This window comes from Leptonychotes weddellii, chromosome 9 (genome assembly GCF_054177405.1).
Source record: "Leptonychotes weddellii isolate Sample4059 chromosome 9, ASM5417740v2, whole genome shotgun sequence".
Classification (NCBI taxonomy): domain Eukaryota; kingdom Metazoa; phylum Chordata; class Mammalia; order Carnivora; family Phocidae; genus Leptonychotes; species Leptonychotes weddellii.
The window spans coordinates 58259335-58283999 of record NC_138377.1 but is presented as its reverse complement, the minus strand read 5'-3'; the positions used below and the strand labels follow the sequence as shown (position 1 = coordinate 58283999).

The 24665-nt window shown below is 35.8% G+C and overlaps 1 protein-coding gene across 12 annotated transcripts in view; it reads right to left on the bottom strand.

Annotated features, from left to right (window-relative positions):
* The window catches only part of HEATR5A (HEAT repeat containing 5A), a 110504-nt gene that overhangs the window by 40264 nt on the left and 45575 nt on the right, over nt 1–24665 (bottom strand). For 9 of the 12 annotated variants that reach the window (XR_014148114.1, XM_081829463.1, XM_081829462.1 and 6 more), the window contains 9 exons: nt 23858–23967; nt 23474–23569; nt 18211–18374; nt 17936–18111; nt 12995–13100; nt 11959–12149; nt 7472–7631; nt 4347–4536; nt 3069–3238 (listed from right to left, as the gene is read on the bottom strand). Coding sequence is in view for 11 of the 12 variants with exons in the window: in XM_081829463.1 (XP_081685589.1) it covers nt 3069–3238; nt 4347–4536; nt 7472–7631; nt 11959–12149; nt 12995–13100; nt 17936–18111; nt 18211–18374; nt 23474–23569; nt 23858–23967 (1363 nt within the window). In the remaining variant the exon portion in view is untranslated. The remainder of the gene's footprint in view (nt 1–3068; nt 3239–4346; nt 4537–7471; nt 7632–11958; nt 12150–12994; nt 13101–17935; nt 18112–18210; nt 18375–23473; nt 23570–23857; nt 23968–24665) is intronic. The other 3 variants (XM_081829465.1, XM_081829466.1, XM_081829469.1) reach the window with 1 other exon arrangement.

The following is a 24665-nucleotide window of genomic DNA, read 5'->3' as shown; positions in this document are numbered from 1 at the left end:
GCATTAAAATATAGATATTGATAGAGCTATCATTCAAATTGGCTTAGCTTCAGCTTTAAAAATATGCCACGATTACTTCATTTTCCAACTTTAAAATATGAGTTGAGCTAAGATCTTGGAAATAGTCAACTCAAGATGTAAAGATATAAAATATACAATAACTTAAAAATGTACATTTGTGTAATTAGGTTTTCCTTTGGAATCTCTCATTAAGCCTCAATAACAAAGCCACATCAAGTAGACATGAGTGTTAAAGGAGTGATCTGGATTGCATTCACATGAGCAGGTGTCCAGCAAGGGATAAAGTTAATGGTTTACCTCATCACAAGTTAATGATAGATTTTTTATTCTTGGAAGCCAACTTTTAACACTGAGAGTACTCAGAATTCCTAGTGTAGCTAAGACCAAGTTCAGAATGGAAGTTAAACAGCATGCAGTTAGAAGAAAACTCTTTCCAGTAAGATTCTTTCCTAATGATGAAATGTATTCTGAATATTCAGGGAGTTTCAATTAATATGAAAACATTTCATGCTAAATAATTAAATTCTCTGTACAAAAGAAAATATGATCATAAAGTTGTTAAATAGGAAAGCAAAAGCAATTTTCTTACTACAGGGAATACTCTAAAATATAATAAATTCGGGGTGCCTGGGTGGCTCAGTCATTATGCGTCTGCCTTCGGCTTGGGTCGTGATCTCAGGGTCCTGGGATCGAGCCCCACACAGGGCTCCCTGCTCAGCGGGGAGCCTGCTTCTCCCTCTCCCACTCCCCCTGCTTGTGTTCCCTCTCTCACTGTGTCTCTGTCAAATAAATAAATAAAATCTTAAAAAAAATATATATATAATAAATTCAATCTAATAAATTCAGAATAGAAGCTTACTAAAAAAATTAAGACATAAAATTAAAGTATAGTGATAGCAATTTTCATTTTTTTTATTTTTTAATTTTTTTTTAAAGATTTATTTATTTATTTGAGAGCAAGAATGAGAGAGAGTACGTGAGAGGGGGGAGGGTCAGGGGGAGAAGCAGACTCCCTGCTGAGCAGGGAGCCTGATGCGGGACTCGATCCGCAGACTCCCAGATCATGACCTGAGCCGAAGGCAGTTGCTTAACCAACTGAGCCACCCAGGTGCCCCTGATAGCAATTTTTAACTGATTTCTGTAAGAAAATCATTTTACAGCTTAAATAAGAGTAACATAAATTTGTTGATTGTTAATTTTGATTTTCTCAATTGCTCTGAATGTTCCTAAAACAAAAATCTGATAGTGTCTCTATTCTTCTTTATATATAATCTTTCTCAGTCCGGGGGGGGGAAAAAAAAAGAGTAATGAATTTGATCATATCTAATTCATCAAGAATTAGCAGTAAGTTTTGTTCTTTATTTCTCAATAAACTTAGTAAATGAATTAATGCATCAGTTAGACAAATTTCAAAAGCCTACCAATGGAAAATTTCTACTATAACTCAAGAAAAAAAAAAGGCAGTATAACGGAGTGAAAGTCTGATCAACTTGCAAAGGAGTGGCTATTTTTCAGTAACTGGTTTTGGTGATGGCTCTTGGAACAGAAAGAATAATATTCCTAGGGAAAAGTCATTGAATGGTAAAGGTAAAATCCTTCTTCCAGTTAGTGTTATTTTCTCCAAAACATGTTTAACCCAGACAGGAACCAAGTTTCTATGAGAAAAGTCAGTCACATCCTCTTTTTTTAAGTCTTATGTAACTTTGTGAAATTCACTATGAAGATTAATATAATGTATAAGTTATATGTTAAGAAAATAAAAACTATGTATTAGGTGGTTGGTTATTAAGTGCCTGGGACATGTGCCTTTACAGGTGGCATCTTGTGTAATCCTTGTGTTCTACAGACAAGGTAGCTAAGGCTGGAAGAGGTTGTGGGACTTCCCTAAGGCCACAGAACTAGGAGGTGCTAGAACTGAGATTAAGAGCTAACCATTAAGTGGGTGCCTGGGTGGCTCAGTTGGTTAAGTGACTGCCTTCGGCTCAGGTCATGATCTGGGAGTCTGCGGATCGAGTCCCGCATCGGGCTCCCTGCTCAGCAGGGAGTCTGCTTCTCCCTCTGACCTGCCCCCTTTTCATGCTCTCTCTTTCTCTCTCAAATAAACAAAATTTAAATAAATAAATGAATAAAATCTTTAAAAAAAAAAGTGCTAACCAAAAGTATAAAGTCAGTAAGAAATAAAGAAATGGGGACTGAACTACAAGTTGAGAAACTGGATTCTAGACTTAGAGCTACCACTATACCTAGGTACGTTACCTTGGGCAAAATTATTTGACTTTTTGGTCCCTGATTTATCTTTTTTATTGGGAAGGTTGGTTTTAATAACATTTGAGCTTCTTTCAAGGTCTGAAATGCTGCATATTCTGCCTCAAGCTTGGAAATGAAAGGTCTGTCTAAAGTAATGATTCTCAACTGTCATGTTACTAATGGGAGTGTGTTGTGGACATTCTAGGGGCAGAAATGTTTAAAAGCAATGGTGTTGTTTTAATTCCAAATGTAACTCAATTTTTGAGGCAAGTCCAGATAGAAACTGATGATACTCAAGGTAAATCTTAAAACCACTGACGATTATGAACCACTTCACGAGAACTTTCAGCATTCATCTTGCCATATTTATTAAACATATTATTAAAACCCAGATATTGATGGATATGCCACTAGAATATTAAGGAAAAATGTTATTTGCCCATCTGGGGTGGAGAGAACTTTATATGTAATTATGCGGAAAAAAGGAAGGAAAAAACAAAGACATCACATAAACTTTTCCATGTCTTATGGCATTTATACAGTATCCGGGACATTTAAGCACCCTCTATATGTTTATTGACTAATGAATAAATATTCCAAATGTTAAGTTCAACACTAAGAGAAGAAAAATGAATCAATATATGAGAGGTTTAAGATGTGATTATATAAGAGTTGGCCCTACCCCCTAAAAAAAAGACTAGAACTGAGAGAAAATAGCTATTGTACACAGACTAGAGAATAAATAAACCTAAGTTTCCAATGGAAAAAAACTAAGGACTCACTAATAATTTTATACTCACACAGAGGCAGCTGACCAAGTTAGATAGGTTGACATGTCTTGGAGCAAACATATGAAGCTGCTGAAGGCAAGAAATGGCCTGAGCTTGAACAAGGCAGTCTGGATTATCTTGCATCACTGCACAACCCAAAAGACAGGAAGTTCTTAAGGTGGAAATGGAAGTACTATTACCTAAAAGGAAAGGAGAGAGCTCTGAATAATTGGTCTATGAAATCATTCCTCTTTAAGCATATATTACTAGGTTAAAATTTTTTTTTATACCAATTTTAAACTCAAGGATCTGTGAAATAAATTTCTTCTACAAAAGCAGGGATAATCCAGGTGACAGATTTTTAGGTGACAGACTCTGAAAAATTTATGTCAACATAAATCATTAGGCAAACAAGAACCTAAGACTAGGTTATATCAAATTTTCATGAAAAGTAGAACTAGAAATGGCTAATGAACTTAGCCCTGTTTATATTAGTTGAGTTGCTTTCAAATATTAAAATCATAGACTTTACATTTGAACGGATCAGATTATCTGAGCTTTGGGACTTAGTCACTTACTTCTTAGAAGAGATGAGTTCTTTAAACTATTCCACTTGGTGTCTATCACCTTAATTGTTAAGGGAAGCATTTAAAAAAATATATCTAATCTTTCTTTTCTTTTTTTTTTTTAAAGATTTTATTTATTTATTTAAGAGAGAGAATGAGATAGAGACAGAGAGAGCATGAGAGGGGGGAGGGTCAGAGGGAGAAGCAGACTCCTTGCTGAGCAGGGAGCCCGATGCGGGACTCGATCCCGGGACTCCAGGATCATGACCTGAGCTGAAGGCAGTCACTTAACCAACTGAGCCACTCAGGCGCCCTAAAAAAATATATCTAATCTTTCTAAACATGGTACTCCTTGTCTTTTCAAGGTAGGAGAAATCACACTGAATGGCATTTCACAAAATATATGATTACCTACTATGTGTCAATCACAAAGGCTTTTCAACTTTTCCTTCTTTTGACAGAGAAGGAAACCAAAGACCAAAGATTTTCCAAAGGTCACCGAATTAAGTAGTGGTGGAGCTTACATCAAGTTTCCTCGTTTCTATGTTATGTTCTAGTATGTCAACATTCAGAAGTCAAAGTCTTCTTCCCAAGATGACTCTCAACATTCTGCCCATCGATTTGCATAGAATATTGTATTAAACTTCATTTCACTGACAAGTATTTGAGTCAGTAATAAGAAATGAATTCATTTTCTATGTACATTTTTAATGTAAGACATCACAAAATGAGTTATGCATACCCTGTAGCTCTGGACCCAATGTAGTAATAAGGGCATTCAAACAGCGACCAAGACTTTGGTGAACTTCAGCATGAGTAGGAGGCACATTTAACAATAACATTATAATAAGAGAAAGGGTGGGTTCCACCTGCATATGATAGAGTGGGCCGGCAGAATCAATTATCAATGATAGCGAATGCAGTGCCCAGGTCTGTGAAGACAGAGAAAAACAATTTAAAGTGCTACAGCAGCGTTAAGAAACATAAAACACAATGAATTGTTCTTTGTTGAAGCAAGTGATAAAGTAACAACAAAGTAAAGTAATTTGTGCGCTATTACTAACCTGGAAAGAGAAATAGAGAACATAAGAAGTTTAAGAAAAGATCTTATCATCTAATTTAGAATGATAAACTGAAATCTCAGCACTAAAAGAATTCCAAGTCTGTGTTTGGTTCTTTAGCTAACAGCCTGAAATGAATCTAGTTTGTTGAAAATTGTTTACTATTTAATCTATGTGAACAAAAATTCCAGTTTTTAAAAGATTCAAAATAAGTAAATAAAAGATTCAACAAAATCTACAAGTACATGCGGTAATATGGACAAATCTCTTGAACATAACGTTGAAGAAAGCCAGACATAAAAGAGTACATACCATATGATTCCATTGACATAAAGTATAAAAGCAGGCAAAACTAATATATGATGTTGCAAATTAGGATAGTGGTTATCCTTGGTGGGACAGGTAGTAACTAGAAGAGAACATGAGGAGAGTGTTTGGGGTATTGATAATGTTCTATTTCTTGATCTAGGTGCTGGTTACATGGTGTATTTAGTTTGTATACTTTATTCACAGGGATGCACACTTAAGACAAGTGTACTTTCATAAACATATAAAAATAAGTATATGTATAAAATAAGTATATATTATATAAATATTTCTTTATAAAACAAATTGAAATGCCTTTGAGCGAAATCTGACCTGCCACATATTTTTACAAATAAAGCTTTACTGAAACGCAGTCCTGCTCATTTACTTATGTATTTATGGCTGCTCTACTGCTACAATGGCAGAACTGTGCAGCTGACAGAGACTGCACGACTGACCTGTAAAGTGTACACAATTTACTATGTAGCTCTTAATAAAATACATTTGTCAACTCTGGTTTAAATGAACAAGCCTCTCCCAGTACCTCAGGATGGGGCTGTCTTTGGAGACAGGGCCTTTAAAGGAGTTAAAATGAGGCTTTTAGGGTGGGCCCTAACCTAATGTGACTGGTGTCCTAAGAAGAGAAAATCTGGACAGAGTGACACTAGAGATGCATAAGCACAGAGGAAAGACCATGTGAAGACACAATGAGGTGACCACCTGCAAGCCAAGCAAAGAGGGCTCAGAAGAAACCAAACTGGCTGACACTTTGATCTTGGACTTCCAGTCTCCAGAACCATGAGAAAATAAATTTCTGTTGTTTAAGCCACCAATGAACAAATAAATGAATGAACAAATGAATGAATGAAACAAGACTGATAACCAATGCAGTCAGATGATGGGTATAATACGGTCCTTATAGTATATTCTACTTCTATGTATGTTTTAAGTACATAAAAAGTTCTCCCTTTAGGAAAATGAGAAGTTTTACCCCTCTTACCAGAAAGCTTATAGTACTTTAAATGCTACAAAAATAAACTGTGAAGAGATAGCAGTAATCGAAAAGAGTCAGATTTGATGACACTGGAAGTCACTAAAAGCATTTAATCAACAAAAAAGGTATTTGATATAAAAGTATGTGCATTCACAACAGACTTCTTAAAGGGGAAGAAGAGAAATAGAACAAATAAAAACAAAAATTGCTATAATAAAGGAGGATAAAAGAATGGACACCTTATAAATTAACTCAGTCAACTACTGGATGATGATGAGGAGGAGACTATTTGTAATATGGTAATTCAAAGAAAGTAACTGTGGATTAGGGATGTTGAAATTTGACGAGAAGGTGGTTAAACTGGATCTCAGAACACTAGAAAATTTGGATTATCAGATAGGAATAGTAAGGGAAAAGAACAATAGGAAAAATATAAGTGCAGATATGAGAAAGGCACATGTGGGATGAAAATAGGCAGGTCATCTGTAAGAGAAGCCAGTACTTTCGGGTAATAATAGACAGGTTCCTGGGTCAGCTGATAGGACCTGAATGAGGTGATTTAGGAAGCAATAAGCAGTTTCCCCAGGTTTTTGATAGGAAGTGGCAAGATGAAAGTCTTTCAGGAAAACAAATGTGTCTTCACATCTAGGGGGAGTTGAAAAGAACCTAAAAATACTGTTATAGTAATTATAGGAACACACAAGGGAGGCAGAGATAAGATAAGGGGAGAAAAAGGGCAGGAAGAATAATAATCATTCAAGATTTGATTAAGATATCAAGAGAATGAGGATATTAACTGAAATGGGTTAAGATGTGTACAATAATAATGGTAAACTGGTTAAGAACACAGATTTAGAGTTCATGATTTGTGTTCTTGAACTGATTCCATGATTTATTAGCTTTCAGCCGTGAGCAAGTTACTTAGCTTCTGTAAGTTCCAGTTATCTTTTTTTTTTAAAGATTTTATTTATTTATTTGAGAGACAGAATGAGATAGAGAGAACATGAGGGGGGGAGGGTCAGAGGGAGAAGCAGACTCCCCGCTGAGCAGGGAGCCCGATGCGGGACTCGATCCCGGGATTCCAGGATCATGACCTGAGCCGAAGGCAGTCACCCAACCAACTGAGCCACCCAGGCACCCTCCAGTTATCTTTTTGTATAAGGGGAATATACACCGTAGATTGCTGTGAGGCTTAAATATGTTAATGTTTTAGAGGAATATAAAACAATCCTTGGTACCTATTAAGCTCTCTAAAATAGTAAATGTTATTATTAAGATGGGAGGAAGATCCATTTTCAGAAAAAGATACTGAATTTGATTTTAGAAACTCTGAGTGTGAAGTAAAGAAAGATAGTGAGATTTGAATTTCAAAAACCAGTCAAGGTTAACAATGGTTTGGATATTTATTGGGGGAGGGATTATTTATAAATTAACAATGGTCTATAAAAACAATCTGCATTATATACAAATCATGAATTTCAAGAAGATATCATATGGGGTATTTACCTGCACATCAGGGGAAGTAGTGTCCTGAGACAAAGTATAAAGGATTCCAACACAAGAATTCAAATGTTGAGAAGAACTTATTCCTCCTAAATATCTATGTAGGGATCCTAAAGCCAATGAGTATCCTGTTCTGGTAACCACATCCCTTGCTGATTTCAATCTATAATTACAGAAATAAAAAATAATCACTGAACAAAACTAATGCATGTACACTGTCACTTAGGCAAAACGTTTTGTATGAATAGCTGCAAAATTCAAAAATATATTTACTGTTAACTGATAAAAAAAAATTCTGAAATGACCTGAAAGGTATCTTGAAAAGAAAAACATTTTAAATAAAAATGTCTTCACATTATTAATGATTAAGTATGAATAATTTCAATGTTTTTCAGAAATATACTAAATTTGTAAGACAAGCATTATTACTTTGTTAAGTTACTTTTTACAAGTTGAAGTACACAATATCCTATTAGTTTCAGGCATGTATCATAGCGATTTGATATTTTTATACATTATGATCCTCACAGTAAGTCTAGTTACCATCTGTTACCATACAAAATTTCTGCAATATTACTGACCATAGTCTATATGTTATACATTGCATCCCATGACTTATTTATTTTATTACTGGAAGTCTGGACCTCTTAATTCCCTTTACCTGTTTTGCACCCTCCTCTCTTCTATGGTAACCAACAGTTTATTTCTTGTGTATCTATGAGTTTGTTCATTCTTTTCTTTTCACATATAAGTGAAATCACATGGTATTTGTCTTTCTGTCTTATTTCACTGAGCATAATACCCTCTAGGTCCACCCATGTTGTCGCAAATGGCAAGATTTCCTTCTTTTTTATGGCTAAGTAATACACACAACATCTTCTTTATCCATTCATTTATTAATAGACACAGGTTGCTTCCAGATTTTGGGTATTGTAAATAATGCTGCAATGAACACAGGGGTGCAGATATCTCTTTTAATCAATGTTTTCATTTCCTTTGAATGAATACCCAGCAGTGGAATTGCTGGATTGTATTTTTAATTTTTTGAGGAACTGTCATACTACTTTCCATAGTGGCTGCACCAATTTATATTCTCATCAACAGTGTATGAAGGTTCCCTTTTCTCCACATCCTACTCAACACTTGTTAGTGTCTTTTGGATATTAGCCAATTAGGCAAGTGTGAGGTGATGTCTCATTATGGTTTTGATTTGCATTTCCATGATGATTAATGATGTGGAGAAAGAAGGTCTTCACGTGCTTGTTGGCCATCTCTATGTCTTCTTTGGAAAAATGTCTATTCGGTCCTCTGCCCATTTTTTTAAAATCAGGTTTTTGACATTAAGTTGTATAAGTTCTCCATATATTTTGGATATTAACCCCTTATCGAATATATGGGTTGCAAATATCTTCCACCATTCATAGGTTGCCTTTTTATTTTGTTAATGGTTTCCTTCATTGTACAAAAGCTTTTTAGTGTAAGGTAATTCCACTTGTTTGTTTTAGCTTTTGTTGCCATTGCCTGAGGAGCGTGACCTTTCCCCTAAATACTGCTAAGATTAATGTCAAAGAGTTTATGCATATGTTTCTTCTAGGAGTTTTATGGTTTCTGGTCTTACTTCAAGTCTTTTATCCACTCTGAATTTCTTTTTGTATACAATGTAAGATAGTGGTCCAGCTTTAATCTTTTGCGTGTAGCTGTCTTGTTTTCCCAACATCATTTATTAAACAGATTGTTTTCCCCCATTGCTTTGTTTTTAAAGTAAGCTCTATGACCAAGGTGGGGCTTAAACTTATGGCCCCAAGATCAAGAATTGCAAGCTCTTCTGACTGAGCCAGCCAGTAGCCCATTTTCCCATTATACATTCTTGACTCCTTTGTCAAATTAATTGACTAGATATGTGGGTTTATTTCTGGGCTCTCTATTCTAACACATTGTTCTCTGTTTGTTTTTATGCCAGTAACATACTGTTTTAATTACTATCGCTTTGTAATATAGTTTGAAATCAGCATACCTCCAACTTTGTTCTTCTTTCTCAAGACTGCTTTGGCTATTTGGGTCTTTTAGGGTTCCATACAAATTTCAGGATTTTTTTTGTTCTAGCACTGTGAAAAATGTCATTGGTATTTTGATGGGGATTACAATGAATCTGTATATTGCTTTCGGTAGTATGGATATTTTAGCAATATTAAATCTTACAATCCATGAGCATGGTGTGTGTATGTGTGTGTGTGTATTAAAATATGGAACACTTCATGAATTTGCATGCCATCCTTGTGGAGCATGGTATATCTTTCCATTTATTTGTGTCATCTTCAATTTCTTTCAACAATGTCTTAATGTTTTCAGTGTGCAGGTTGTTCACTTCCTTGGTTAAACTGATTCTTACGTATTTTATTCTTACTGACAATAGTGATTAGGATTGTTCCCTTAATTTCTCTGACAGCTTGTTATATGTATAGAAACTGATTTCTGTATGTTAATTTCATATCCTGTGACTTTACTGAATTCATTTAATTCTAACAGTTTTTTGGTGGAGTCTTTAGGATTTTCTAATTTTGTATTATGTCATCTACAAACAGTGACAGTTTTGCCTCTTCCTTTCTAATCTGGATGCCTTTTATTTCTTTTTCTTGTCTAATTGCATGGCTAAGACTTCCAAAACCAAGGTGAATAAAAGTGAAGAGAATGGGCATCCTTTTTTTGTTCCCGATCTTAGAGGGAAAGCTTTTAGCTTTTGAGTGTGATAGGTGTGGGCTTGTCATATATGGTCTTTTTAATGCTGAGGTATGCTCCTTCCATATCTACATTGTTGAGAGCATCATTAAATTACATTTTAAAAACTCACATTGCTGAGATACTTTAATTCCATACAAAGAGTTTCAACTCAAGAACTTTGATTTTAACATTAAATATAGCAAGAAAAAAAACCATTTATTAGTTTTCTTATGCATTCTGTGCTAATTTAAGTGTTTTACATTTACTCCTTTAATCCTCCCAACAACCTTGAGATTCGTACTATTATCAGTTCCTTTTTACAGATGAGAACAAAATAGCCAAAGTAACTCTTACACAGTAACCAACTATTAAGTGGAAGAATGGGATTTGAACCAAGTTTAGTAATCTGACTCCAAACTTCCAGCTCTCTCTCTCTTTTTTAAAGTTTATTTATTTATAATCTCTACACCCAACGTTGGGCTTGAACTCACAACCCCGAGATCAAGAGTCGCATGCTCTACCAACTGAGCCAGCCAGGCACCACCAGACTTCAAGCTCTTAACCAAATCAGTCACACATATTCAGTAAACTGGAAGGTCAAAGTGCTACTTGCATTACTACTACTACTACTACTACAAATATAACTTTATATACATATATTACTAATATAACCATGAACTTTTATTTGTGGTTGTTTTATTCTTTCATATTACTTTCATATTTATTATCTCATTTACCTTAACACTGTTAAGCAGGCAAGGTAGTATTAACAACCTTCTATTTGAAATAGAGGGTATTTCCCCAAAGATACAAATGTAGTGATCTGAAGGGGCACCTGCACCCCAATGTTTATAGCAGCAATGTCCACAATAGCCAAACTATGGAAGGAGCCCAAATGTCCATCAACAGATGAATGGATTAAGAAGATGTGGTATATATATGCAGAAATCTTGCCATTAGAATGATGTGGATGGAACCAGAAGGTATTATGCTAAGTGAAATTAAGTCAATCAGAGAAAGACAATTATCATATGATCTCACTCATATGTGGGATTTAAGAAACAAAACAGAGGATCATAGGGGAAGAGAGGAAAAATAAAACAACACGAAACCAGAGAGGAAGACAAACCATAAGACACTCTTAATCACAGGAAACAAACTGAGGGTTGCTGGAGGGGAAGGAGGTGGAGGGACAGGGTAACCGGGTGATGGACATTAAGGAGGGCATGTGATGTAATGAGCACTGGGTATTATATAAGACTAATGAATCACAGACCTGTACCTCTGAAACCATTAATACATTATATGTTAATTAATTTAATTAAAATTTAAAAATGTTACGAAAAACAGGAAAACTAGCTGAGAAGTTTACTCTTTGCTCATGATCTCAGAGCTAGCAAAAATGAAAACATAGTTTAAGTTTCCTGATCATGACAGCGTACAGCCTTTCCTCTTTCCAGTAGATTGTTATTACTACCTATTATCTATATTTTAAATGATAAAACTCTGTGTCTCCCAGAGTCCATTCCACTGATAGCCAATTATACCACTCATATATTGGTAATCTTTCTCTTATTATATAAAAACTAAAGCCAAAGTAGTAATAGTTTTATGTTCTAAGATGAGTAAACCCTTCATGTGAAAGTATCTGTGTTTATCAATTTTTTCTGAGTTAATTCCCAGGATGAAGTTTCACTAGTTCCAAAAAAATCAACAAACTATACCCAGTTTTGACATATAGTGTATGAGTATTAAATAAGAAATTCACTTACTTGTCAAAGCTGACTTGAGCTAATGCAGCAGTAAAAGCTCCATCATCAACCACTTGGGCTAATCTAGCCCATGCCTCTGCAGCTGCACATCTCAAGAGGGGGTTGGGACTTTCTAGGGCTCCCATCACCAATGCTAGGGCAGGTCTTCTCATTTCTTCTGGACCCAAATTTCCCTTGGAGACAGCTAAGTACTGAAATATGTAAAGAATAATCCAAACTTACAATTGTAGTAAATTTCCTTTTTTAAAAAAATTTATTTATTTTAGAGAAAGAGAGCGTGAGAGCAAATGCAAGTGGAGTGAGTGGCAAAGGTAGAGGGAGAGAGAACCTCAAGGAGACTCCCTGCTGAACGTGTAGCCTGACTCAGGGCTCAATCTCACAACTCTGAGATCATGACCTGAGCTGAAATCAAGAGTCAGATGCTTAACAGACTGAGCCACCCAGGCGCCCCTGTAGTAAATTTTTGAATCCAGTTTGGAATGAATATTCTGGTTAAGCAAATACGCTCATACTTGGATTACTACTTAAACACACACACAAACACTGAACACCCAAAAATAATTTGATTTTTCACAGAAAGTTCTTTAGAAGTTTAAACCTCCAGGCAAACAATATGGTAACTGATTATCACTATAGTATATATGTGTTCAGAAGAACATTAATAGGAATTTCCATAAAATAACCAATGAAGTGTATTATATTTTAGTTAGAAACAATAAGTCATAAATGCAACAATAAGCCAGATTTGGCCCATAGGCCATAGTCTGCCAATCTCTGGTATAGGATATTAGGCTGAGTAGGTTATAGCATGTTCCTAAGCCAAGACTTCAGGTTTAATTTCTGACTAACAAATTTTACATAGAGATAAAGTAAAAGGGGAATTACAAATCCTGAAACATTTTCATTAGGAGATTAAGAAAAAAGGGAAGGGAAAAAAAAGCAGTTCTTTAAAAACACCTTCCTCCAACCTACATAGTTGGACATCAATTAGAAAAAAAATTAATCAAACACCCCAATTTTAAAAAAACAAAATTACCTTCAAGAAACTAGAGAGTGAAGAAACAACATGTAACTGAACTATTTGTTGATGAGCTCCTTTTGAGTGCTTTATACTGTCCAAAAGCTGTTCCAGTATAAAAAGCCTAAAATCAGAAACAACAAGATTTAAAAGCAAATAGTAAGACAGTGAATTTGCTAATAAAGATAAAGTAAGCCAAAGGGCATTACTAAGTATATACTGCTAATCTGTTTTGTTGCATTATTTTGTGGGAACTGCTTAAATGAGATAAACTCTTGCTGAACATACTAAAACATTTTAGGAAAAGAAAATATATCGTAAAAAATACAAAAACATTTTGATTTTGTGTCATTCTGACAGTGGGCGAAAAACATTATTATGTGAGAAAAACCCCACGAAAGTATCACTTAATAAATATTTACCTGGAAAAATTCTATCTCAATAACTATTTTCTAAACAAAGGATATCTTATTTTTTCTTCTTTTCTTTTTTCAAGTAAACTCTATGCCCAATGTGGGGCTCAAACCCACAACCCTGAGGTCAAGAGTCACATATCCTACTGACGTAGCCAGCTGGGCACCCCGAAACAAAGGATATCTTAAAAGTTACATGCATCAACTTTCTTGTTCTTAATAATAGGACTTAAATGGATTCAAATACATAGCTTCATCTTAAAGGTAGCACCAACTTATGTCATCTATAGTTAATGAGAATCAGCACAGCTCTTTGAACTCCCAGCTGTATTTTAAAATGTACTTAGGATCACACTATATATTAACATAATTTTAACTCTTCTGTTTCTCATTTAACATTACCTCCTAAGCACCTTTCAAATCATTCTTATTCTTTGGTAACTTTCATGAAGCCAAATTTTACTGTGCACATGTATTACAATTGGTTCAATCATTCTACTGACAGAGCAATTTTTTAAATTTCACAATTCTAACTATGATGGATATTAGTTTTGGTCTGGGATTGAATGTGTCCATTAGCTATTTATGTAGCTTCTGTGAATTTTTTTTTTTTTTAAGATTTTATTTATTTATTTGACAGAGAGAGCAAGAGAGCACAAGCTGGGGGAACAGTAGAGGGTGAGGGAGAAGCAGGCTTCCCGCCAAGCAGGGAGCCCAATGCGGGGCTCGATCCCAGGACCCTGGGATCATGACCTGAGTTGAAGGCAGACGCTTAACCATCTGAGCGACCAAGTGCCCTGCTTCTGTGAATTGTTTTACATGTCCTGACAGCACTATGCTTTTCCTCTTTCTCCATCAACCCACAATTATTTTACAGCATTTATAGCAGTGGTTCTCAACCTTGGCTGCATGTCAGAATTACCTAAGGAGTTTTTGAAAATTTCAATACCCAACATACATGCATACCATACTATTAAATCAGAATCTACATTTTAAAAAGTTGTCCAAGTGACCGCAATGTATTGTCAAGGACAGAACAATCTTCAGATAAATTAAGTAATTCATTCTTTGCATTTAGGTGCAAAATGCTTCAAAGTAAGCACAAACAACACATGCACAAGATCAATCATAGCTCTTTTCTGTATAAAATTATTTTGGCTTATACACAAACAATGAATCATGGAACACTACATCAAAAACTAATGATGTTATGTATGGTGATTAACATAACAATAAAATAAAAAATAAATAAATAAATAAAATTATCTTGGCATTCTAGAACTTTAAACATTTTAGTACTTTAAAATTACTAATGCGAAGTTCTCTTACTTTTAGAATCCTATAGTCAAGACAGAGAAAACCAAATGATTTAAAGACAATTTAATTTCTAAGTGCATAAATAAAATATGAAAAACCTATTTCTAATCTTAGGGCAATTTCATGTTATTAAAGACTTTCTTTTAAGCTGTTTAAACACAAAGCTAAGCACAATGACAACCAAATGCTTTGAAATATTCAGATGCTGTTGTTAAATATAGATACTTTGGTTAAAAACATTTTTTTTCCCTCTAGGAATGTAAAGACCCAAAAGAAAAAGGGTCTGCCATCTTAAACAAGTATCATATTTTGGATAACAGGATATTAGAAACTTAACTTTCCTATTTATGTAGTTTCTCTTCTCTGGTCCTCTAATGACACCCAATGGAGACTGCTGAGAGCTGCTTATGACCCACTTTCTGTATCTGGGATCCTGCCAGACCATTTCCTTTAAAAATCTCCAAAGTACTGCCTACTATTTTTATTCAGTTAGAATCTAAACACACTATGTTTTGTTTTTACCAGGTCTCAACATTTTTATTAAAACAAATAAAACCTCTCCCTTAAATATATATTCATTCTATATACTATTTTAGTCCAGGTGAGGTTAAAAAAAACTGAGCATTCTTTTAAGTTAAATTTTAGAACAAAAAATAATTTTCCTAAAAAAAAACCTTCTCTAAGAAGTATATTCTTTTCTTTTTCACTTTTTTGTCTTAGACCTGTCAAAAAGAGTGGAGCCATTTAAGAATATGCTTAATTTAAATCTTTTCCCCACAAGGCCACCCCTGTTTCATCGCTGTAGTCAATGCTATATTAAGCCAAATTAATTATTTTAAATTGTATGCTCTATAAAATGGTACAGTTACAAACTGGTTCACTCCCACCCTATTAATTCTTCTCTTTTTTTCCCTTAAATATGTATTTATTTATTTTTAAGATTTTATTTATTTATTTGACAGAGAGAGAGAGAACACAAGCAGGGGGAGTGGCAGGCAGAGGGAGAGGGAGACACAGACTCCCCACTGAGCAGGGAGCCTGATGTGGGGCTCGATCCCAGGACCCCGCGATCATGATCTGAGCTGAAGGCAGACACTTAACCAATTGAGCCACCCAGGTGCCCCAAGATTTATTTATTTGAAATTAAGAAAGAGGGAGAGAGAGAGAGAGAGAGAGGGAGCGCACTCGAGCTCCCATCCAGGAGCAGGGGGAGGGGCAGAGGGAGAGGGAGAATCTCAAGCAAACTCCCTGCTGAGGTCGGGCTCAATCTCATGATCCATGAGATCATGACCCAAGCTGAAACTAAGAATCAGACACTCAACCGACTCAGCCATCCAGGCGCCCCTCTATCAATTCTTTATTTGCCAGAAAGAGGGAGAGAGAGAGCACAAGCAGGGGGAGCTGTAGACAGAGGAAGAGGGAGAAGCAGGCTCCCCACTGAGCAAGGAGCCTGGTGCGGGACTCAGTCAATCTCAGGACTCTGGGATCATGACCTGAGTTGAAGGCAGATGCTTAACCAACTGAGCCACCTCAGGCATCCCTCCTCTATCAATTCCTCTTCGAATATTCCAGACTACTATGATTTTCCTCTCATCTTTTAGTGCTACAGCATTCATTTATAATTTGGTCATATATTGTCTTAAATACGTTAAAGCTGCAACTTTATAGTTACAGCATACACAGGGAGCTACAGGCTACAAATAAATTTGGGAAAAACATCATCTTTTAAAATTTAAGCTCTGAAAAGACATCTCAGTGTGTGTGTGTCTGTGTATATCTTATACTGAGCAAATACTACCATTGTTTAAAATAAAAAGACATGAGGCTATTAACAATAACATAAAAAACACATAAGTTTTACTCACTATTCTATCCACTGAAAGTAAACTATCCAGAGACATGCTTCAAAAATGTGTTCCTGGGGTGGCTGGCTGGTGTAGTTGGTAGTGCATGTAACTCTTGATCTTGGGATTGTGAGTTCAAGCCCCATGTTGGGACTAGAGCTTACTTTAAAACCCCCCAAAAATGTGTTGCTGACAAGATTCAAATATTTTTTGAGTCTTCATCAAAAGAGACCAAGGTAAATTCCCTACCTAACTGATATTCTCTGGAAGACATAACTGGATAAAATGATATAAAAGCTATGTATCTAGTTGCATGTTATTATTTTTGGTTTAGCATGCTAGAGGCAGACAGGAAGGAAGGGAGGGTGGGAGAGAGTGGGGAGGGAGGGAGAGAGAGGGAGAAAGTGAAAGAGAGAGAAAGAGAAGAGAGGGAAGGAAAGAATATGAATAAATGAGGATAGTTACTAATTTATAAATTGTTAAAAGCATAGCCTATGGGAGAAATTCACATTGCATTTAGTATCTCACATAAAAACAATTTACTGGATACTAGATACAAGTATTTTTTATCTCCAAGAAAGGTATTATCTCAGTTATCAATTATGAAACTGTCATCCTCAATAAGAAATCATTTTTAGTCTTTGATATTTCAAAACTGAGGTTTACTTTGAGTGGACTGAAATCTATCAAACTTAAGACTAATCAATTTTAATCTAATTTTTGAAATCCACCAAACTAAAGACCTATAATGGCTCCACAAAGCGTTGAAGGTAAGAAAGCTTATGAGACCTAATCTAAGCAGAAAACCAGTGTTCTTCTTTGTACAATAGCTCATAAATCAAAATTCTAATACCACTGCATTTTTTTGTTCTTTTTTTTTTAATCACTGTTTTTTTATTTGTATTTTCAGCTAAATGATAAGGTAATTATGGGTAAAGTAGTATATCCACAAGCCTAGCAGTTTTCAGTTTAATTTAATCACTGAATTTAATCATTGACTTAATTACTTATTAAATATTAGCCAGGTGAATAATTACAAGAGCCTTTATCTCACCTACAACTGTCATCTGTAAGAACTCTTTTATGCTAATAAGAACTTTTTTTTGAGAGAGAGAAAGAGAAAGAGCACGCGTGCACCAATGGGGGGCGGTGGGGAGAGAATCTCAAGCAGACGCTGCGCTGAGCCTGATGCAGGGCTCACAAGAGATCACAACCTGAGAAACCAAGAGTCGGACGCTTAACCGACTACATCACCCAGGCACCCCACTAATGAGATCTTCTGATATTTTTCTTATGTATCAGTTCTCTATTATGCATTCACTGAACCAATGACCAATCCTTAAATATTGGATTTCAAGATAAGTGAACTACTAAAGATGATTTACCTTTGGGCTTCTCCCACATGAGCACATACAACTCCAAAGAGCTTGACTGCAGAGCTAATAACTGATAGTACTGGAGGTAGGGGCTTAGGCACTGAATCTCCCTCTACATCTTTCTCATAAATAGAGTAAGGGTCATACTCCAAACTTCCACAAGCAATACCATTACCAAGCAGGAGCTAAAACAAAACAAAACAAACAAAAAATATATATATAAGGTATTAAAATGACTGTTCACAGAATGAGTCAACCCAAGAGTTACTGAAAAATGACTCTACCTGTTCTTCGATAAATCTATGGTCAGTCTCTTGTAGCAGAGGACTTAATATCACAAGATCATCCTGATGACAGAGGGATGGAAGTAAAAATGCCGATGCTGCCACCTGTATATCAGAGGCAGTCAGGTCAGCAGCCAGCTCTTTGAGGACAGCACAAAGGTTTCCTGTTGAGTCACAGAAAACAGCAATTAGCAATTTACTAGAAGCAGTTAACTGGTTAAAGTACAGGGTTCAAAAAACCCAGGCAGAGCTTTAATCTAAACATCAGCTAACTTTAATCTATTACAGCCAAAGATTTTATCTCATCCTTAAAAAATACACTACAAACAAATGGCTCAACTGGTGCTACTGGCCACAAGACTAAGAACAGATACTGAAAAGACATCTCAAAGTATGTGTACCTCATGATACTGACTAAATACTACCATCATGTTAAATAAAATGACATGAAGAACAAAAACAGAATAAAAAAAGATGAATACAAAAGCAGATAAATTGTATTTATTTTAAAAAAACCATAGCTTAAAAAATCTATAAACATTTGACATGTTTTTTATTATGGAAAATTTCAAACATACAGACAAGCAGACATAATAGTATTATGATACCCCAACTCCTCACCACCTGAGCATATGACTGTCATGCATCTTGACCAGCTGGATCAATTTTGTTTCACTACACCTCCATCCACTATCTCACCACCTCCCATATTATTTTGAAGTAAATCCTAGAAGGCATATAATTTCATCTATAAATATTTCCTTATGTATCACTGAAAGTTAAGGACATTTTAAACAATCCTATTATAATATGTTTTAAAAAACACTTAACATCAAATACCCATTCAGTGTTCAAATTCTCAATTGTCTCATAAATTCCTGTTTTTGATTTTGATTGAATTAAGATGTAAGTGAAGTCTACATGTTGTAATTAGTTGATATATTTTAAGTCTCATTCAATCTAAAGTTCTTCCCTCAGGACACCTGGGTGGCTCAGTTGGTTAAGCATCTGGCTTCAGCTCGGGTCATTATCCCAGGGTCCTGGGATCGAGTCCCACATCAGGTTCCTTGCTCAGTGGGGAGTCTGCTTCTCCCTCTGCCTGCTGCTCCCTGACAGATAAAATCTTTTAAAAATAAATAAATAAATAAATAAAGTTCTTACCTCTACTTTTCCCTGTGTAATTTTTTTTTTTTTTAAATTTGAGAGAGAGAGAGAGAAATGATGAGAGAGAGCACGAGGTGGGGGGCAGGGAGAGGGAGAAGCAGGCTCCCCGCTGAGCAGTGAGCCTGATGCGGGGCTTGGTCCCAGGACCACGGGATCATGATCTGAGCCCAAGACAGACGCTTAACGACTGAGCCACCCAGGTGCCCCTTCCCTGTGTAATTTATTTGAAGAAATGAGGTTTTTCTGTAGAAGTTTCTACAGCCTGAATTTTTAGAATATATGCCCCAGTGCAGTTTAATTTGTTCCTCTATCGTCTGTATTGTTTTACAGATTAACAACTTGGAACTTGGATCCACAGAGGATCCATTTTATTTGTGTTTCGGGGGCCATCCTAGTTTATAGACAGCACTGCAATCTTCTATAAGACATGGGGGGGGGGCGTGCAGAGTGCCTGGGTGGCTAAGGTGGTTAAGCGACCAACTCTTCTTTTTTTTTTTTTTAAAGACTTTATTTATTTATTTGACACTGAGAGAGATAGCTAGAGAGGGAACACAAGCAGGGGGAGTCGGGGAGGGAGAAGCAGACTCCCCACTGAGCAGGGAGCCTGATGCGGGGCTCAATCCCAGTACCCAGGGATCATGACCTGAGCTGCAGGCAGACGCTTAACGACTGAGCCACCCAGGTGCCCCAAGCGACCAACTCTTGATTTTGGCTCAGGTTATGATCTCATCAGGGTTGTGAGACTGAGCCCTGTGTTGGGCTCCGGGCTCGGAGCTGGGCTGGGTGTGGAGCCTGTTTAAGATTCTCTCTCTCCCGCCTTCTGCCCCTCCCTCCACTCTAAAAAAAAAAAAAGACATGAGATAGCATATGGTTGTTTCTCTTATATATACATTTTGAAAAACTGGTCCATTATCATACTGACCTGCCATTTCAAAGATATTTACAACTCAGTGTGGAAACAGTTTCTCTATTTCTCATTTATTTTTTTAAAGATTTACTTATTTTACAGAGGGAGAGAGTGTGGTGAGGGGGGAAAGGGGAAAGAGAGACAGAATCTCCAGCAAACTCTCCACTGAGCATGGAGCCTGATGTGGGGCTTGATCCCACGACTCTGAGATCATGACCTGAGCCAAAAATCAAGAGTTGGATGCTCAACCACCTGAGCTACCCAGGCACCCCTTATTTTATTTTTTTTTAAGATTTTTTAATTTTTAAGTAATGTCTATGCACAATGTGAGACTCAAACTTACTACCCTGAAATCAAGAGTTGCATGCTCCATGGACTGAGCCAGTCAGGCACTCCTGTCTCTTTCTCTTTTTTAGTTTTTTTTTTTTTAAATATTTTATTTATTTGACAGAGAGAGACACAGCGAGAGAGGGAACACAAGCAGGTGGAGTGGGAGAGGGAGAAGCAGGCTTCCCATGGAGCAGGGAGCCCGATGTGGGGCTCGATCCCAGGACCCTGGGATCATGACCTGAGCCGAAGGCAGACGCTTAACGATTGAGGCACCCAGGCGTGCACTCCTCTCTATTTCTCATTTAAAGTGACTGCTCACCTCAAAGTCCCTGAACTTAAGAATGATTACATTTTAAAATGCAAATACGCTTTTTTGGGAACATTATTTATTTGAGAGAGAGTACGAGGAAGAGCAGGAGGAGAGAGACAAGCAGGCTCCATGTTTAACTGACTGAGCCACCCAGGCGCTTCTGCAAATATGCTTTTTTTGTAGAAATTTCCAGGAGGAGCAATTTCCAGCGTGGAGAAAATTAAAACACTTGAAAGGTCCATAACAAAACTAAAATAGGAAATAAAAACTAAGAACCCAATTTTTACTCCACAAACTTCGGAAAACTAAGTCACTCCTATGACAAACGTCTGCATCTGCTGGACAACCAGTCATTTAAATTCTTAAAAATAGGTCCCATTAACAAAAGCAATTTCTTACTCTGTCTTGTAAACTTACTTTTTGACAACTCATCGTACCAACCAATATCATCAGAACTTTAAACTTGTTTTGTTACTTAGCCATATTTTGAATTAATGAGATGTATAATTTTAAAGACTATTTCATTTTGTGTTAAAAGATTCAGAAATTACTATAGGTTATTATTGTATGATGAGCCGTTATTTTAAATGTCAGTTGATATTTTAATGGTAAAGTTCTGACTGTTACGCTCCATACACATAAATCTATTAAATAGAATGCCATTAAAAAAAATTAAAAGTCTTAGGGCGCCTGGGTGGTTCAGTCAGTTAAGTGGCTGCCTTCGGCTCAGGTCATGATCTTGGGGTCCTGGGATCGAGCCCCACGTCAGGCTCCCTGCTCAGCGGGAAGCCTGCTTCTCCCTCTCCCTCTGCCTGCCTGCCTGCCTGCCTACTTGTGATCTCTGTCAAATAAATAAATAAAATCTTAAAAAAAAAAATTAAGGGCGCCTGGGTGGCTCAGTCGTTAAGCATCTGCCTTTGGCTCAGGTCCTGATCCCAGGGATCTGGGATCGAGCCCTGCATCAGGCTCCCTGCTCGGCGGGAAGCCTGCTTCTCTCTTTCCCACTCCCCCTGCTTGTGTTCCCTCTCTCGCTGTGTCTCTGTCAAATAAATAAAATCTGAAAAAAAAACAAATTAAAAGTCTTTAAGGAAAAAAATCCTTAATTTTATTTCTATAGTTTTAAAGATGGAAAAAAGATAGCCAAGAAATGGCAAATTATTTTTTTTGGTTGAAACATAAAACTATTAATACCTCCATATTCTCATTTTTCTATGAACTAATTCTTCTTTAAGTAATGTTAGATAAATAAACTTGAAAAAGATAAAGAAGGTAAATATAGATTCTATTTTTCAAGAAGTTTATAGTAATTCCTGACTTTGTCTCCCAGCGAACACTCTGGAACTGATTTAAAATCTATACACTTTATATTCATTATTCCTTTAGGACTTCTATTTTTTTTTTTATTCCTTTAGGACTTTTGACTGCATTCCCAAACTCCAATTCTGAGAAAAAAGTACAAGACTTTGTTTTTTTAAGTCTTTTAAGGGCAGACTTATATTATCATTTATTAGAAGATACAGTGTAGATTTTAAGTTGAAATTCTGGTATTCTTAGATGTTTAATGAAGACCTGAAAAAGAAATCATTTTTTTTCATCTGTAGTTTGAAAATAAACTCTAAAATATGGTAAAATTGATATAAATATCTAAAGGGAATTGTTTTTGCCAGGACCTGACAGCTATCAGAGGTATAAAACACAGAAATTATCTCTAGGGCTTTTATATCTAGCAGGTAGCTCTTATATACTAAGAGATAGTATACAATGAGAAGGACCTATCACTAAGCCTTGACTGTTAAGTCTCTTGCAGGTCACCTATAAATAGGTATGCAGCACAGCATGAAGCAGATCTATAATCTTGATTCCACTATTTACTGCATATATGTTTTTGAGTTGGTTTTTGTAACTTCTCTATGCCTTTATCTGTCAAATAAGGAAAATGTAACCAGCTCACTGTATTATTCTAAGACAAATGAGATAATATATACAATTTCTATCACAGTGCCTGGCATATAGAAATGATTCTTTTGATACAATTCCTGAGAAATGACAATCACCCAATTTTTTCCAGTTCTTCATATACTAAATGATTACTCTGTATCAAACATTTTGCTAGGTGTATTTGTGAACCAGGAAGAAAGGCAGTACCACACTCACATAATAATACCACTCATATAATAATAAAGGCCAAACAGAAGTTACAGGTTAATATTTTGAACTACTATGGTATATATGATACTGCATTTACCTGTAAAATAAGGATATAAGCCAATAAATGTATTCGTACAAGAAGCAGATTTGAATAATCAATATGTTTGGCTAGAAACTATTAAGACTAAAAAAATATGAAGTTCCCAATGGAGACCATTTACAACTTTCACCTCTTAAAACATGCATCTTGAGTACTTTAGCAGCAGCAATATAAAGTTTGTAGGACTAATTTTAAAATAAAGACAAGTTTATGTTACCAATCATAGTAAACTAGTAATCTAAGGTCATATTTGAACCCAATAAAGGCAAAACCTACACTCTAAACTTTAGAAAATCAATTATACCTTGGTAGTTCAGTATTAAACTTTTGTTTGGGCACAGTGAAGAATGAAACAGTGAAACAGAATGTGTACAGTAGATTATCAATGTAGAAGGAAACCCTAGAGTAGAATCAAGACCAATCTTTGTGACTCATTCTCTTCCACACGGTGGAACTAGGGACTTTTTGCCCCAGAGGAGAAAAGAAAGCAAGACATTAAAAAATAGGTTTTTAAAAAAATTTACTTTATTTACCGTATAATGATGAATACAATAGTTAAGACTGAACTCCCTAAACCTCCTAGAAATAAGGTACTAAATAAACGCCATATCATTCATTCATTCGGGTATTACTTTCCCAGCACTGTCCTAGCCACAAACAGTAAAATGTTTTGGTTTAAAGCACATACCTTCATAGGTTTCAGGAGGTAATAAAATCAGTAATTCATAAAGCCTTTGCCTATAAACTACTGATGGTGTTTTCAAAGTGCTTCCATATGTTTTTAGCACTGAAGAAAGCCTTAAAATAAAAGAAACAGTATATCTTAAATGTGTAAGTTATATAGGTTGACATATAAAACAGCTATACGTATTATTAGCAAACATTAGTGCTCCTTTATGTTTCTTTTTTTCCATTTAAAAAAATACTGTGATGATAAGTTATAAGAGGTATTATATGTGTCATACATGGAAATTATTCTACTATGTTTCCTATCATACTCCATACAACAAAACTATATATTCAACTTAGATCTCTAAGGCCATCAGTATTTTGTCTAAAAACAAACTCTTACTAAATTCCACAATTTACAACTTGGCATTTGTAAAACAAACAAACAAACAAAAGTCTATTATTTGGAAAAGGAATCATATGGAAGGAAACAAACAGGAAACATAAATATGCAGGTAAAATCCAAGTTTTGGTTTGAAACTTGATCTGGAATACCATCACCAAATAGGAAAAAAAAGCATCAAAATATGCAAAGATCATAAAACAAATTCTCTTTTATTCTTTTTTAATTTTTTTTTTTTTTTTTTTAAAGATTTTATTTATTTATTTGAGACAGAGAGAATGAGAGAGAGAGAGCACATGAGAGGGGGGAGGGTCAGAGGCAGAAGCAGGCTCCCTGCCGAGCAGGGAGCCCGATGCGGGACTCGATCCAGGGACTCCAGGATCATGACCTGAGCCGAAGGCAGTCGCTTAACCAACTGAGCCAC